The sequence below is a fragment of the Odontesthes bonariensis genome, chromosome 13 (assembly GCF_027942865.1).
Source record: "Odontesthes bonariensis isolate fOdoBon6 chromosome 13, fOdoBon6.hap1, whole genome shotgun sequence".
NCBI classification, from domain to species: domain Eukaryota; kingdom Metazoa; phylum Chordata; class Actinopteri; order Atheriniformes; family Atherinopsidae; genus Odontesthes; species Odontesthes bonariensis.
Window position 1 is genome coordinate 10872588 of NC_134518.1, and position 18612 is coordinate 10891199.

Genomic DNA, 18612 nt, shown 5'->3' on the forward strand with positions numbered 1-18612 from the left:
GGTTTACTGAAATGCGTATAGAACTGGTTTTATGCATCATAGTAACAGGCTCTGCAATTATTCAGTCAGCGCAGACACTTTAAGGAAGGCTCACATTGTGATATAGTATATGTTGACACCGAAACCTTTTATATCTGTTTCTCCGTCTGAGAAGCTGACAGGACCGTCCACTTGGCATTTCTTGAAGGGAAGATGGGGAAACTGTGATTTCTCTGTAAAACTGTGACTGCTCACAGTTATTAATATTCCAACAACAGCACAGGGCAGGGGATTATAGTTTGTTCTTGAACATGCATCACATTGTAGAATAGAGATGTGGATACTGACCTTTTCTCAGCCCAGTGTTGCCCTTTCTTTCCTACCTGCACTGCCTGTTGCTTTGATAATGAGCTCTAGGTAGCATAATGGCTCATCTTGTCCCAAAGTACCCAACTTCCACTGCTGTCTGATCCAGCTAATGGTTAATACACAGCTTCCCCTCCTTTGAGGTCTTATTATTTTCTCTGTGTTCAGCGTGGCATAATTTCAGGCTGTACACCTTTAAGTCCAGTGCAATGGAAATCTGTTTTTTAAAGTTTAAAGCGATGCTGCAGGATATGGCTGACAGTGTTTTATCTCATCAGATAGTTCCCCCGCTCAATATCTACTCCACTTCAATGTTCAAGAATTTTCGTTTGATCTGTTAAAAAAACCAAAATAACTTCGTTCATTTTTGTTCATCCCACGCTGAGGTGTAAATGCATTAAAAACTTGTCAACAGCGTACACAAGCATGTTAAAAAACTGTTAGAATATTTATTTGGGCACGTTTTTTTTTTGTTTGTTTTTTTTTTGTTTTTCTATGCACCCCATGATTGTTTTTTTTTTTTTTTTTGTCTGTCTTTTTCCAGCTCAGAACACAAGATGGTACTCTCCCTGCTGTCTGCTTTCTGCTTGGTTCTTATCTACTTCCTGGTTCAAAGATGGTGCTCGTGGGTCTCCAAGGTGGCCCTGGCCCTCGGACTTTTGGGCGTCTACAGCTACAGAGCGGCTGTCGACAATGTCTCGTTTCCCTGGCAGCACTCTGGTCGATCTACATCCAGGTAGGTTTTCCAAACCCCCAGAGCTTGCTTCAATTCACTTTAACAGTTGGCAAATGTCTGTCTCCTGACAGCAACCTGATTTAAAGTGCAGAGGTGTTGCACTGCGATGGAGATGCAGGCTGTGATGCATGTGTCATCTGGGACAAACTCATCATTAACTGATGAATTCATTTCACGTAGCCTAATTAGAGCTGTGAGGATAGCGGTAATTTTATTCCGTTTATTTAAAAGCATATGGTTTGATGATTTTTTTTTTTTTTTTTTTTTTTGTATTGACCAATTTGGCTCTGACCAAAACTATCTCAAAACTATTTATTGCTATTATTTTTTTCATACATATAAGCGCATGTGAAAATTAAAGTACACCTTTTGACTCTTTAAACTGTAAATATCAGGACATAATAACATGAAAACATATACCAGTTCTTAGAATAACTTGAATAAAACCTCAAATGGAAAAACAAAGCACATTACTTATTACATACATTTAAAGTAAATTACATTTTATTTAGCACAAGTTTCTTGTGTTTACCTTGAATAAAAACATAGAAATAGAATAGAAAAATACTTTATTCATTCCACATTATGGGTAATTCAAAAGTAGTGACACATAGTGTCATTTATGTAACTAAAACTAGGCCCAAATGGAGAATCGGTGTGTGTAAAATAAAGTACAGACTGACCGCTTCCATGGGAATTAAGAGAGGAAGTAGCTCATCAGCCAGGGGCTGCTAATCAAATTCACCTGATTAATTGATCCTCAGTAAGTGTGAGCACCTCAAATTAAAGCTGAACTTATGTCCATTTGCTGGTCTGGAGCATTCAGGTGTGTGTTAACACAGTACCAAGGAGGAAAGACATCAGCAGCCATCTCAGAGAAGCTATTGTGGCTGGCCATCAGTCTGGGAAAAGTTTTAAGAGCATTTCTAAGTATTTAGAGTCCATCATTCCACAGAGAGAAAGATTATTCACAAGCTGAAAACATTCAAAACAGCTGCTAATCTACCCAGAGGGAGATATTCCCACGAGCTAAATCTCAGATTCTACAGGCCCAGGTTAGCATGTTAAGTAAAAAAGTTCACAACAGTATAGTTGGAGGACAAATTCAAAACCAAGCACAACGTGTCAGCATTAACAGTGGAGTAAGCCCTTCGGTTAGAGAGGAGCTTTGTTATAGCGTCAGAATTTGAACAGACTTACTGTTTTTACACCACAGGCCATACTGTCATGTGTCAGCCTTTTTTAACCCAAAGGTTTTACATATCAGCACATAGTTAGCAAAACCACCTGGTCCTTAGCAAGAATTAAGTAAATACCACCTTTAATGAACAACACATGACATGACATGTCATTGTTGGTGTAACAAAAATCAAGCCAACATTGTGTGTGAAAAACTCATCCAAACACAGCATATCAGCATAAACATCTCATATCAACTGTCTTGCACGGTGGTGGAGGGCTGATGATCTGGGCTTGTTCCACAGCCACAGGACCAGGACACGTTGCAGTCATTGTGTCCACCATGAACTCCTCTGTATATCAAAGTATTCTAGTCAGATGTGAGGCCGTCTGTCTGACAGCTGGAGCTTGGCTGAAACTGGGTCATAAAACAGGACAATGATCCCAAACAAAAAGAAAATAATCAAGATGTTACAATGACCCAGTCAAAGTTCAGACCTCAGCATGATTGAAATGCCTTAAAAAAGCTCTACATTAATTAATGCCTGAAACCTTAATGAGCTGAAGCAATGCTGTGGACCAACATTCTTCCACAACATTGTGAGATTAATTATGTCCTATAGTAAATCATTACTTCCAAGTTTTTGCTGCTAAAGGTGGTTCAACAACCTACTAAATCATGAGGTGTAATGAAATATTGACATAAATGTTATATGTGTAATATTATTTATTATTTATGAGGGTTATTTTGACCAAATTTGAAGGCCTGGTTAAGATGAGATTTTTTTTATAGCATCCATGATTATGTCTTGTCTTTGACTAACTTGTGTGGATAGGAGAAAACATCAAGTGCAAAGTGTAAGAAATTAAAGGACGTAATCGATTTCGGCTCGCGCTTGAATCAGCCACATCTCACTTGGAGGTGGTCGTGCTCTTGGAATAAGTCGATCTTAGCAGCAGCAGTAAATGCAACTCATACCAACTCCAGAAGAAGAAGCATCTGTCACACGAGTGGAGTAGACCACTGTACCTCGTCATTCCCTATCAGTCGAGCTCATCAAAGGCTATATTATTAAAAGATAAATCGGATCCTACAGATGCCCTCTGATTTGACCCTCCAGTATGAATCCTCCCTCCTACACCATCAAACATACTGGGTGCATAATCATGTTAATTTTCCACACTAGATGATAATTCAATTCATCTGTTGCCAGCCCTTCAGTGTCCACTGTATTTAGGGTATTTTGTGTGTGCTAGAACTCAGCCTGAATAACGATTCATTTTAATTTGGGCTTTAAAACTGCGTTTACATTCTTGAGGAAATGTTTTTTTAATATATGTGCGTGTGTGTGTGTGTATGTGTTCCCATCTTGCAGATCATATTTACTAGATGTCATTTTCCTTAAAAAAAAAAAAAAAAAAAGATTGGAAATTGAGTCTTGCAGCTCCTCAGTGTAATTTCCATTCTGCAGACTGTAGCTTTTCACAAAGTTATCTGCCACTAACCCCCGTCAGAAAATAATGAGTGCTCAGGATTGCACACATCTCTCCTGTCTGGATTCCGTGACCTCCCCTTCTTCTACCACCAGAACCTGGCCTTCCCTAACCTTTTCGGTTCTCTTCGGCAGTCTTTCCTTCACGCTCACCTAATTAAAAGCTCAACCTCTCGCCCTTACCTATTCAAAGACACCTGACAAAGCCACGCGGGGACTCTGGCTGCTTTTGATGAACTTCATGATTGACAAGGTTGACCCAATCCTTCAGCTTTTTCTCGAGATCTCAACACACTGATCATTACAGTGCTCTGTCTCTAGGGTTTATTTTAGCTTTGGTTCACACTGGCGTAATTCTCGGCCTAAGCTCTTCGTGTAGACCAACTTAAGTCTTTGGATTTCTCACAGCACCGTAGACCGTCACAGGTGCCGTCTTGTAATCCACTGGTGAGGAGAAGCAACACCTGTCAGCCGCAACATTACACCCGCTGACGTGTGATGTGAACAGCGTAGCTCATCTTGTTACAATGCAATGTTCTGTTCGGAAGCCGTGGGTCCTGGCCTTTCTGGCTCTTATTTTGACACATCCCACCCACCGCAGACAAAGTACGTTCCCATGTGGCACTTCCACAAATAACTTTTCAATGGGTGGCATCTGTTTGCTTTTGTGTTTTTAAACACCCAACAAAGTGAAATTTGTGGTTATTTTTAGATAAAAAGTCCAAAATGGACTACACAACCACTTTATTTCCTCCACACTGTCACAAGTATGGAAAAGGAATGGATTTTTTTTTTTTTTTTTCCTATAACGACCCCTTTTTTAAGTCAGTATTCTGTCTGTAAAGCCCCCTGACAGTTCCCCTGCTCCCTCCTCGCCTTCTCTTTGTGCCGGCTGCCTAATTGCTCTTTTGCATCTTTCAAAATGACTATTGGGGTTGAGAACAGTCACTTTAAAGGGCTCAAAGTGTCACTCGGACTAGTGTCACTGTAGAAGCTGTTTGGCTTTTCTCCCTCCCTCACTCCTGCACTCGCACTTCGTCTTTGCATTTTCAGAAATTGACCTAAAAATAGACGACGGACTAAGTGAGCAGAGGGGGCAACCGTGTATTCTGCGTATTTAACGGGATAGTGAGAGATCACTGAGCAATGACTGCAACAACGACAACAAAAAAAGAAACAATCGATAAAGACATGTTAAGGGGAACATGAAAGATGCCACAAACTGCATTAGCTCAACATGAAAGCAGCGAGCTGTGTACACCACATCGAAAGTTAGTTTCTCTCTTTGTCCCGCTCCCCTGCATCTATGTTCTCGCAAACATAAAAACCAAAACAAGTGTTTACAATGTTTGTGTTGGTGTGGCTCACACCTGCACAAAACATGACCCATTTTATCCCGGACGGCTTTATCTAGAAAAGAGACTGTCGTGCAGCTCCCCAATTTGAAAATATTCATGCATACCAATCCTGCTTAAAAATGGAAATGTATTCAAACTTGTCTCAAAACACCTGTGAACTCTCGCCACACACACACACACACACACACACACACACACACACACACACACACACACACAGAATTCTGTTTTATTACCCAGGAGGTAGACCACTTTATGCCCATGTTTCAAAGTCAGCTCTGTGTTTGCAGAAATCTCAGTTGTAACATTTAACGAATGATCATCTTCAAAAGCTGAGAGCATTGCATAGAAATTGCTTTTGCTTTTTGTCTTCCATAACTATGCTTTTTCAGGAATAAGGCGGCTGTTTTTAAAAGAATCTAACAAAAGGCTAAAGGGGGGGGGGGGTATACATGCTAAGAGAAATGCAGGAATTGATCAAGTGGCTTGTGGGTAATTACCTGCTTTCCTGCAGCTGTTGTTTTTAAGTCCTCTACTTAACCCTGGCTGTCACTTCGACTCGCTCAGTTTTATCCCGCAGAAAGAGCAGAGCACAGGCCCTCCTCATCCTCAGCCGTCCGCTCCGAAGCTTTCCTCTGGCTGTGGCTTATTTACTCTAAATGTTAGCCCGATACAGTTGATTGATGAAGGGGGACATACTAAACATGTTAAGAAGATTGGAAATAGTCTTTCCTTTTCTTGTACACTTGCTGGAGCACAAGCGCTTGTTTCCAAGGTAACATGAAATCCAGACATTTCTGCAGCCTCGACAAGGTACTGTTTTCTGTCCGCCGTTTGGAAAAATCCAGCAAATAAGATGAGTTTTATTAGATTGGCAACTTCTCATCATGCAGTGTTGAGGTGTTCTCCTGATCCTTAAAGGGATAGTTCGCCTCTTTTGACATGAAGCTGTATGACATCCCATGTTAGCAATATCATTTATGAACATTGACTGCGTACTGTGAGCCGAGTTTCAGCCTCGTTTTGGCGTTGACGAAGGTAGTCCGACGAAGGTGCCACCTGCCGACAGCCGCACCTGTTACGGTGTTTACTGCTCGGAAGCAGGGGACTGCTCGGTCTGCAATTCGGTCTGCACGGTCTACACAGCCCGCAGTGATACGAAGGGAGAGAAAATGGCGCCAAGCGATTGTGAGGTCTGACTTCTTCCTGGAGAACGATTTTGTGATGCAAATGTATTACTCTTTTGAACGCATATTGTTTTGAGAAGCAAGACGCTTTATTTTTTAAACCCCAGCAAAGTAGCCGGACTACCTTCGTCAACGCCAAAACGAGGCTGGAACTCGGCTCACAGGACACAGTAGGGGGTAAGTCAATGTTCATAAACGATATTGTTGGTATGGGATGTCATACAGCTTCATGTCAAAAGAGGCGAACTATCCCTTTAAAGGGCCCAAAACTTTCTCTTCTTTTCTTTCTAACCTTTTCCCAACAACCTTAATTCTTCTCAATCCAGCTGAGCACAATCAAAGTTAAAGGTTGGAAAATAAACGTTTGGGTTATTGACAGCGGCCTGCAAGCAAACAACCCAGTAAATGTTAAGCACTTTAGAATCAAAGGTCGCTCCCCTTTGATTGGTGGATCAAAATATATATATTAATGATATTGTCCCTTTTAGGCCAGTGAACCACGTGTGACCTATAGCCTGCACCTTGTGATGTCACATTTTTACAGTTATTCTTCACCAATTCAAGCCTACTGAACGATTGTAGATGGAAACAGAACTTGGTGAAAAATGGTGTTCGTGCGAGGCCACATCCCTCACAGTAAGAAGCCGACTGAGAGAATAGGTTGTTTTGATCAATGTAAAATACTGATAATACACAATGTTCATGATGTTTTTATTATGAAAGATGATACTAGGCAATCAGTGTGTAAGTAATGCTATTTTTAGTGAATTTTTTTTTTTTTTTTTTTTTTTTTAAATGTTTTTTTTTTTATTATTTTTTATGTAGACTCCCTTAACAAGATCAACTTTGATCCATTGATTAATGAATGCTTTCAGGCTACAGTTACTGCTCTATCTGCTTTAATGAATGTTTAATGCCCTGTCTCCCCCGATTAATCTGATAGTGGCTCTGCGTAGAAACGACCCAACAGTTCTCAAATCCCCAAGTCTTTACAGCCGCTGCCAACAGAAACTAAATTTACTCCTCTGTTGTTTTGGAATGAGGCCAAGCTTACTGTAAACTTTTATCTGTGGTCTGTTCTGAACTAAATTATTCCCAACGAGAAATGTAAACCATCCTATGTGAAATGACCGCACACGAGAGAGGGTTCAGCCATTCGTTTGTCCATTCATTTTCTGCTTTGTATCCGGGTTGCTGGGGCAGCAGTTATCCCAGTTCTTCCAGAAGGATGACCGAGGCGTTCATAAGCCAGCTGAGAGATGTGATCTCTCCAGTGGTTAATAGTTCTGCCCTGAGGACTCCTTCCAGTGGGACATGTCCGAAACAACTTCCCTTGTCAATAGCCGCATTCGCACTGTAGGAACCTTTGGCAGTTCCTATAACCTTTTCAGGAATGGGGCCGTTTTTTCCCGCATTCGGACATACAGGAACTCGGGACCACGGCCCTCAGTTCCTATAACCATTTTAGCTCCTTCTCCGAGGCTGGGTCTTTTCTGGGTTCTATAGGAACACATCTGACGGAGGTGTTTGGTGGTTGGCAGCTACGCCCCCTTTCCGCTTCTTCATGTTCCTGATCTGCTCAACGTAAACGGTAGAATAATGGCTGAAATGTTTACTCATACGACACGGACACATTTAATAATAAGTTTAATAAGTTAAACTTACACATCGTCTCCTTTGTCTGCGGCGCTCTGCTCTCCTTCATGAAACGAAGAAGTATCGCCTGCGCTCGATCCTGACTCTCTGTGTGAGCTCTTCCAGCCTCGATGTTAGACGCCCGATGTGATCGTCCATGATTAATATCACCATCATGCAGACCATGAACACGGTGGCCTCCCCGCTCTGCATATTAGCTTCTTGGTGGTGTTTTTTCCTTCTCTCCTTACTTTTCGCGGGTTTTGTTTTGTTTTGTTGTTGAATGTAGCGCTAAAGTAACACGTCACTGTGGCAGACGGTTGCGTCCCATCAGTCTCTATCAGGTCCCGACTCGGTTTACACGCGAATGCAAACTGAAACAGTTCCACTGAGGAAGGACAGTTATCAGAACGAAATTCGAGGAGGACCGTTCTTAGAACTACGTTCTTAGAACTGCTCTGTCTGAATGTGGCTAATGTCCAGATGGCATCCTGGTCACTACCCACAGCTCCTGACTACTGGTAGCCTCGTTTCCACTGTCAGTACGATTCGGGTCACTTCGTATCGGTACGGGTCGGGTCGCTTTGCGGTCAGCTTTGCGTTCCCACTGTACAAAGGGGACCCTCAGGGGTGGGCGGAGTGCGTTCCGAAGCGTCACTCCGTCGATTTACGTAAAGACGTAACGCCATATAATCTGCGACACAAGCTTGCCTCCTCACCAACAACGGAGAGCAGAGCCTGCACCTCCTCAGCACTCCAGACTCCGTTGCAAGCATACATTTTTTTTTTTTTTAAATGGCGCGGGTGTGTTGTTGTGCTCGGTTGTGCTTCAGATATCCGTCGCGCTGCGCAATGACGTCATATGCTCGACCAATCACCAGCTCGCAGAAGGGTTACAAAAATGGTAACGGGTACCATGGGACCGGTACACTTTCGTGGTTGTGGAAACCCTGAAATAAGCGAACCATTCTGAACCGACCCGTACCGGACTGCTTAGTGGAAACGGGGCTTTAGATTGACTTAAATCATCTGCTTCACCTTTCAGCTTCGATCTCTCTTTAACACGACAGCATGCACATAACTGCCCCCACTCCTGAACAAGATCTAATGATACTTATTCCCAACTCGGACCATTTAAGGATTAACCACGTCCTTTGACCTGGAGTTGCTAATTCATCCCCCAACTGCTTCGCACTCGCCTGTAAACTGCCGCAGGAAACAAGTTGACAAGACTTCAGAGAAATGGAGTTATTGTCTTCTTTTTGACCAAAATAGGACTTGTAAAATGAATATTCTACAGATGTTGGTCTGAGCGGAATCAAATCAAGACTAACACACCTATTTAATCCAACTGGGGATACATGGTTCAGTCGCCAATCTGTAACTAGACTCAAATGGGTGTAGGCAGGCTGCACATGCTCCAAATTTTCAACTTTTTGTGAAAGCAGCAAAGCGTATGTGTAAATTAATACAGCCAATTTACTTAGAAAGCTGCTCTCATTCACATACGCTTCTTTTTCTTTTTACTGGATGGCTAAATGCATCAGAAATTGTGACAAAAAACATCAACCCATTAAGACTGCGGCCTTGGCATTCTGTTCATTGGCATTCGGTTATGGACAGAATGAGCGACAAATAACTTAAAAAAAAATTAAATCCTTGTTTGTAGTCTCCTAAAAAAAAAAACTCCCATTACATTGCAGCTTCAGGGCACTTTACATACCACCACCAGCAAGCCTGCACTGTTGATAAGCAAATAAATAAAATAAAAAAAGGCAGCATTATTAAGACTCCATTTGCCAAGCTAATATGCTGGCTGCCGACATACTTTCATGCCCCCTCTTTTCTTTTTACGGGCCACTGTGGATGAGTGGAAAGGGAGATGTGGGCCTGCAGAAATCTTTCTTTGGTGTTGTTGCACTTCCTGTTGCTGACTGCTTGTCTGTAGAGTTGGATACAAATCATAGCATAATACTACACCCCCCCCCCCCCCCCCCCCCCGCATGATTCTACTTTAAGTAGAACCTGGAAAATTTTAAAAAATGTGATAAGTGAAAATCTGTCTGTTACGACAAAGTACTTTTTAATTGATATAATGAGGGGACTCTTGAAAATAAGTCTTTGACGAACTGTAGGTAAATGATTTATATGAACAGCAAGTAAGTTTTTGTATTTTTGCTTTTTAAAAATGTCAAAGGAAACGAGATACCTCTCAGTATTCAGAGTTTGGCGTGCCTCAGTGTCGGGGAACATGTTTAATATTTCAGGCTGATATGGATTAGTCCTGCAGACTGTCAGAGGCAAAGTTGATGAAAAGAAAGACTGTCTTCAAGTAGCGTCCATGAAGCATAGTTATGATGTAGCAGCCACAACAATGCCTTTATGCACTACCGGCTGGATGTACTTAAAGGCAGAGAAGTTTTCACCGTGCACACTAGTTATCCTGTAAACCCCAACAGCTCACATCCATCACTGTTCTTACATAAAATCCAATTCAGCCCTGTTTTCCTTCCTTCTTTTTTTTTTTCTCTCCTTTGCATAAAATAATAATGAATACAATCCCTGCCATACTGTTCAGGTAGTGTTGAATAATAAAGAATAGTGTTGGATAGAGCATGATATTCTGCTCCCTTCCTCTGTTGGAACAGGTTTCCATAAAACACACTGATTAATAATACATGTCCACTGCTTGCCGTACTCCTTCTGGGTCGGCGATTATCCTGCAGTTCCTTTCTGCAGCTTTGACTGCATCCTGCTACTTTTTGCCGTGCGATTGTGTTTTGTTGACGAGAAGTCGTGTTTGTGAGCTGATGATTTTCTGATTGCGTAAATAGCTTTGGAGCTGTTGCACTTTGAAAATGTTTTCAGTGGGGGCCGCATGCCAGTTAGGGAGGCTCCCTGTGCTGTGTCTGCTGGCTGAAACGGTGAAACGTAATGGGACCGAGTCATTAATGTTTTAATTCCACCTGTGCTTTTCTTGCTTCAAACAGTCAAAGTGGCTGCTGTGAAAATGGTCTACAGGTGGAGTATTTAATTCTTAATTGCTGCATTCATCTCCTCATGTCTGCACAGAATACATTTAAGTCTCATTTTACTCCAGGCCATAAAGATTCAGTGGGTTTCCTAACCTTATTACCTCTTAATACCCGTCCTTTCCCCTCCACCCATTATGAAATATGATAAGCCAGCTAATCCTTGCTGCAGCTCTTTGTGCTCTTTAATTCCTGTTTTCTTTTCTTGCATCACGGAAAATTTACGTATTCTTCATAAATGGGCCCAATTTTTACATATAATTCAATCAAAGGGCAGCTGTTGAGGGGGAATCTTTGAACTGAATCCCCTCTGGATAAGAGCATATGCAGAATGTCTGAAATGGAAATTAGAATAAATGTAATTGCCTTAACAATCGGAAGCCCTTTTCCTTTTCAAAGTTTCAATTTAGGGCTCTTTCTCGATTTAGATTGATATCTGGAAAGTAGATATCTGGAAAGTAGATTTCTGGCGGAGTAAGCCCTTCGGTTAGAGAGGAGCTTATTGAAATGTTTTAACTTTGTTATAGCGTCAGAATTTGAACAAACTTACTGTTTTTACACCACAGGCCATACTGTCACACGAAAGTGACACATGTCACGTGTTTTTTAACCCTAAGGTTTTACATATTCAATTCAGTTTTATTTATATAGCGCCAAATCGCAACAAATGTCAGCTCAAGGCACTTCAATAATACAGTACAATTCAAGCCAATTGAAGTCCAATTCATAAACATAACAGGACATAATTAAAAAAAATCCCCTTGTCCTTACCAAGAATTAGGTAAATACCACTTTAAATGAACAACACATGACATATTAAACCATGTTATTATTCGTTTAACAATAATCAAGCCAAAATTTTGAAACGGTGTGTGAAAAACTAAGCTGATCCAAACACCTCATACCAACTGTCAAGCACAGTGGTGGAGAGCTGATGAATTTGGGCTTGTTTTGAAGCCATAGGATCTGGACACCTTGCAGTCATTGAACTCCTCTGCATACCAAAGTATTCTAAAGTCAAATGTGAGGCCATCTGTCTGACAGCTGGAGCCATCAACAGGACAATGATCCCAAACGTAGCAGCAAATCTACAACAGAATGTCTGAAAGAGAAAAGAATCAGGATGTTACAAAGGTCCAGTTAAAGTCCAGACCTCAACCTGATGGAAATGCTGTGGTGGGATCTTAAGAGAGCTGTGCATTAATCAAAAACTTTCAAACCTGACATTGTTTTCGAACAACCTTTTCTAACATTTTCAACAGAAGCCTCTTTTGCTTTTTTTTTTTTTTTTTTTTTTTAACAAAAAAGTGTCAATAGTTGACCAGTAACAAAATATTAAATTTACAAAATATCTATTTCGTCAACCATGCCTTTGAATATGCCCTCATTCATTTTCATCTGTTTTCAGATGGTATCCTCTTGAAATGAAGTGTTATCTTGGAATGTGATATTAATAAGGGCGGAAAGTTGCAGAGCTCCTTTTGAGACTGTGACACACACACACTGACAGCTTGTTTTACCATCTCAGTGGGGGTTACTCACCTAAGTGCACCTCAGTTGTTGTCCCCATGGTAACAAAAGTCCCCACGGGCTGGTGTGCCGTCTGGTCAAAACACCCATACAGGATAATGAACTTGAACACTCAAACACATCCACAGATGTTGTCACTCAGATGTGTATAGATTGTGTTTCATTGACATATCCCTCTCTCAAATGTTCACTCGGTTGCCGTAATGTCTGTATGTATGTGTGGGTGTGCAGGAGAGTTGATATTTAAAAGTCTGTGGAACAATGTGTGTTTAGTTTTTTTTTTTACCTTCAGTAAGGCAGTTTTAGCTTCACTGTCTGTCAGAGCATATTAAAGATGTAAAAACCTTATGAATGTGGGCTTTAAATACAGATTCTGGGTATTCACTTCCAAATCACAGGAAGGGTTTAGTCCTCACCACACCTTAATACTATCATGAAACTATGATAAAGTGTTCATTTTAATACGCGGTGAAGAATTATTTGCTGCCAGTCACTACCTGAACATCGCCAAAGCAGGAGTTTGCTCATGTGAAGGCTGCATTTTGAATCAACCCCCGACCATTTTACTTGCTAAATTGACCAAGTTATATGGAGGAAAAGCCGATCCATGTGCATTTAAACAGCTTTTGAATCAATTATCCAATTACATTTACATTTTCCCGAAAAAGATGGATCTACATATTACAGAGCTTTAATTTATAATCCTTTCCTGCCATTTGGATGTGAATGCCCTCAAATTAAAGCTGAGAGTCTGCCCTTTGAGCCCACATTCATTATATAACTGGTACTTAAATGTGCTTTGGTTAACAGCTAAAATTAAAGGAATTATGTCGGTGGCCAAATATATCTGGACTGCTTTAAAACAAGCTAACAGAACCAGAAACAAACAGCTCATTTACTGCAGAGCTCCAATTTTCCCTTATTTATTTACAATAAAAATGTCAAACATTTTAGCACCACCTGCTAAAACAGCCCACAAGTAAACTCTACCTTCACGGCAGTTGCTATGTACAGTTTCTGTTGAAATCTAACTAAAACCCCAATCAGCCATAATATTATGATTATAATAACATTACACCTGCCTGGTGCTGAGTAGGTCCTACTCATGCCTCCAGAAAAGCTCTGACCAATTACAGAACATAGACCGAGAACATCTGAGGATGTCCTGCAGCGTCTGCTACCAAGGTGATGCCAATCGAGCCTTTTTCTCTGTGGGTTTGTAGGGTGGGGTCTTTGTGGATTGGACATGCTTCCCTCAGATCTCAGCAGATATCTGGTGAGTTTAGAGGCTGGTTGAACGCTCTTTGTAGTTTTTACAAAGTCCACTGTTGTCCTGCTATAAGGAGTGCTGTTGCTGCTTTGTATGGTGCTGGTATTCATCCGTGTGAATGCGAGGATGCAACTGTATCAGAATATGCCGCACTCTGATACAGCTAAAATCCTAAAGAAGCCGTTCTTGTTCATTTGTTTTTATGTCCGAAACGGTGACTGAAATGCCACCAGTTCAGGCCCACATATTTAGCTGTGCAGCAGTCACTGATTTTATAATCATCTTGTACATTTCACACAAACAAGGTCTGTGTTTTCATTTCAGCTATATTTACATGTAGGAGGACTGAGAATGTGAACTCATGTGTGCAGTTCATATTAATCTGGTCAGACGGCAGCTGCTGAGCAGGGCAGACGGGTGAAGGTCTCCAACTAACAGGGCTGATCTGGCATCCCTTGTCAATGCAAAGTAGCCTCAGTTGATCCAACACGTTGCTACATTCAACACTAGTTACTTTTCAAAAATTGAGCGTGAGCTGCAATACACACACTAACACACTTGGCTTTTAAGGGGACTGCATCAGACTGTATTGATAGCCACTATACAGTGAACGGCATTAGTTTTATTAAAGAATGCTAAAACTGAATGCAAGGTGAAATTTTGAAGTTTAATTTTTGGCAGTACAGCTACACCTTAGTTTTTAGATGGATGCCAAGTATGTTCATATTTATTAAAGTAAATACGTTCAAGTAAAAGACCACTTACAAACAATCCAAAAAGATTTCCCCAAAGGGCTTTACAGTTTATCAGACATAGAGACAACATATTACACCTAAATCTTCACGTCTGCACACATATAGACATAAAAATAAACATGGCTGCTATGTTTATGCCAGTATAATAAAACAGTTTATACAGCATGTGGTACCCTCTATACTCGGGGCCCCTTGATTCAGGAAAAACTTCCCAAACGACAACCTGGGGTGGAGAAAGAAACTCGGGGAGGGAAGCAAACACACAGAACGAGGCAAGGGCAACGTGCACACAAGGTGGAGGAAGACGGGAGCAGAGAATGAATGCCCCGGAGGACAGAGAGGCAGAACCAAAACGTCTGGAAGGAGGATCTGATAGCCAGGCCAGAGACTGAGAGAAGTCCCAGGCTGGAAGATTGATCTTGCAGAGTGAAAAGTGAGAAGATGGAGGAGAAAATGGGTAGAAACGGACACAGCTGCTGTGGAAGCTTCTGCACTGGAGGGGACGGCATCTAAACGAGGAGAGCGATGGTGAAAAAGTGAAAGGCTACATGTTTCGGCCGCCGTTGTGTGATTGTTCTGTGTGTTGCATGCAGCAGTGTGTTGAAACAGTTGAAAAGAGTCGAGCCTGTTATTGCCAGAAGGGAAAGCAGACCTGTAACTGTGACAGCCTCAGCAATGAATGCGAGTTGAGACCTTTCACTGTCATTAAAGACGAAACCGGAACCCTTTGTGAAACATCTAAGCCACTGTCATTGTTGCACAATGTTGATGAAATATCACATGACCCTAAATGTACTTAGAATATTGAAATTCCTCATTCCTCAAAGTTATATCAACACGGAAACCTCGACAGACAAAGTGATGGGTGTGAGACAGTCTGTTTTCCTCCGGCAATGCACTCGGTCTTCCTGTCTCCGGGCTTTAAATATTAATGCTACATTGACATACTGCTTACTGAATGAAGGAGGGGCTGTTAGACACAGAAATATGAGGACTGCTCATATTTCAGGATGATGAAATGAGTTAAAGTTGTGAATTTTGAAAGGCTGTTCTAACTAAAGCAGTGTAGTACTTCACTGGCTTGTTTGTTTGTTGATGAATTCAGATTTTCTGTTTTCACCAAAGTATGCTTATCAATCTGTTTGATTATCATTCTATTCAGGTAGTTCATTTCCATCTTCTTCACAAAGATGTTTTTTAGGGGCTTTGAGGTTTCCCGCATTTGATTTACTTGCATTGTTTGGATTCTGATTAGTACTTTTTGCCAAGCATATTTTCTTTTATCTCTGTAAATAAAGCCTGGATTCAATTCTGTGCTTCGTGTCCCCAAACATACTTCTGAATATTCTTTTATTTTAAAACACAAGCGCACGTAAAAGCAAGGCTTCCAGTCCACATCCCAGAGTCGCCTAGCACAGTTACTCCAATATTGATTGGAACGTTTAGTTGGAACAAATCAATACTGGCTGTATCCTGTTACCGTAGCTGGAGAAATGAAACGGTGTGATCTTTCTCTTTCAGGGGAACGGTGGAGGCACGCTTTGTTTACGTCTTTGTTTTGGGCATCCTCTTCACGGGCACCAAGGACCTCCTGAGGTCCCAAATCATCACAGCAGATGCCAAGCTGAAGAGCAGGGGATTGTGGGAGATTTACAGCGGCTTGGTTTTGTTGGTTTCACTCTTGTTTCGTGCCCACAACCTGCCAGTCCTCTGCTGCTGCCTCTTGATCCAGACACTTATGGCTCAGTTCATCTGGAAGAAGCTCCACTATGATGCAGCTCAGACCACCATCATGCACTACTGGTTTGGTCAAGCCTTCTTTTACTTTCAGGTAAGCAACGATAGTGTGGTAAAAGATTTATTTTAAAATTCCAGTGCTTGGAATGTGGAGATATCTAGATGAATGCTGTTGATTAGAGCCAACTGAAAACAAATCATTTCTTCTAAGCCTCAACATGACATTTTCTCCCAGGTCTAAAGTTAGCGACTATTGCCACTTCCCAGTACTTTCTGTGTTGGAAGGGAACCCTAACTGGAGGATTCAGGCGGCCTGCGATGAAGCAGTCGATAAAAGATGAGATTCTGCTGATTAATCAGAAGCTGGTTTCTCCAGAAGAATCTGAGTTAGTATAGATCCTATGCAGGCTGAGCATGTGTGTCACACTCCAGTGTTTTCCCATCAAACTGGCCCCAAATTAGATAAACAGTTGTGAACAGCCAGTCTGAAGAAGGCTGACTGGTAGTCCATTGTAGTTGGAGGGAGGTCAGAAAAATAACAATGGACTTTAAAAAAAAATTGAAATTTGAAATCCACACACTTTTTCTGTTTTATTTGTTTTGCTGAATTCGAATCTGGTGACATTTTACAGCCGTATTTGCTCCGTTTACCTATTCAAAAAGAAAATAAACACGTCTTGAGACTTCTATATAGGAACGGAGTTTAGTAAAGTACACTGCAGTGTCTGTCCTTGCATGTGATACGTAATACAACGTGTAATGGCCTTAAAAGGCTTTAAAATCTCACACAAGATGGGCTCATACGCTGCTTTAGGCTCCTGAAGGCAGTTTAAGAAAACCATCAACATTCCATGATCCATCTGTACATCTATTCTTTTACTCTCGACTCACAGAGCCAATCGCTTGTTACTTTTTCAGTAGTTTTTCTTCTGTCTGTGCCTTACACCACCTCATAAAACACATTTCATTTTCATTACTTGACTGATTAATGCCTCAGTTTCACATAGCTAAAAATCACCACACCAGGAAGGTGCTCATTCAGTTTTTTTTTTATGAAAACGCAGATATGACCAAAAAAAATATATATATTTATTGGGTGAATTTGTTTGTTTGCTATTTTTTCTAAGTAGCTTCTTTTTTTCTTGATGAAGTAAGAGAAAAATGATGGAGTCACTAAGTCATGAGGAAAATATAGAAACACCATGTAATCTGCATTTCTAACAGAAATACCTGCACAAGTCTAAATATGCAAATTAATCTACAGGTGAAAGAAGTAATGACCTGACTGACTGGCAGGAAACACAGCCTGAGCTGCCAGTAGAAACAGTGGAAAGAATTATCAAGCTCCTCTTAGAGGGTAATTCACCTCAAAGCAGGGCAGAAGATGTTAGTTGTTCCCAGTCAGCTGTCCCCACAAATTGGAGCAATTACAAACAAAATAGGAAGTTTCTAAGAAGAGGAAACATCCGGGTCGACCGAGGAAGATGTCAAACCGTCAGAACAGAAAACTCAAAGCAATATGTCTGAAAATAGGAAATGCACAACAAAAAAAATGAAAAACAAATGAGCAGAAAGAGTGTTTGACCTCCAGAAAAAAACCGAACGTAAACCATCACTAACGTCTAAACAGAAGAAAACTGAGGACTGAGAAGAAGCTGTCATGGACAGTGGACGTTGGATGAAAGTGATGTTCAGAAACGAATCGCCTATCTGCACTGGAGAAGAGATGATGCCGGAACTTCTCTTTTGGTGCAGGTCCATTTAAACGTGTGAAGATGACTGTCTGAGGAACACGACCAAATTTCCATTGATGTGGGGTTGATGTCAGGTAAAGGACCAGGGACGATGGCAGTCATTACTTCTACAGTAAATGCAACAGAGTACTAACTATGACCTTTTTTGCGATGACGATCCCATCATTTCTTTCCTCGGTGAAGTGATTGCCTCGTTTTTTTTCCTCCACTTCATCTGAGGGAAAGAATTAGCTGAATTTAAATTAAAAAATTTTTTTTTTTTTTTTTCCAGGTAGGTTTTTATGGTGGTTCCATCAGTTGTTTGACAGAACCAAATGTACACTTAGCTTTCTAGATGTTGTGACAAGAAGGTGCAGGCACAATGTTTTTCCTTTGAACAGCCTTTCTTGCCCTGGTTTATACGTGTGCAGGTTCCGACATGCAATAAGCACTTAACCGAAGTGGCATTCGATTAGTTTGTGAGCTCAGGCCTCCTTTTCAGAGGACACACAAATGAGAAAACAAAATACAAGTGATATGACAATACAGAGAAATGGTATCAATTTGCGTGTAATATTAACGGGCTGCTGCTCTTTGGGTTTCTTGGTTTGATGTACCGAAA

The 18612-nt window shown here is 41.2% G+C and overlaps 1 protein-coding gene across 2 annotated transcripts in view; it reads left to right on the forward strand.

Annotated features, from left to right (window-relative positions):
- Window positions 1-18612, forward strand: part of pigg (phosphatidylinositol glycan anchor biosynthesis class G (EMM blood group)) — a 75613-nt gene that overhangs the window by 47007 nt on the left and 9994 nt on the right. For both annotated transcript variants that reach the window (XM_075480937.1, XM_075480936.1), the window contains 2 exons: window positions 890-1081; window positions 16042-16351. In XM_075480937.1, the coding sequence (XP_075337052.1) occupies window positions 890-1081; window positions 16042-16351 (502 nt within the window). The remainder of the gene's footprint in view (window positions 1-889; window positions 1082-16041; window positions 16352-18612) is intronic.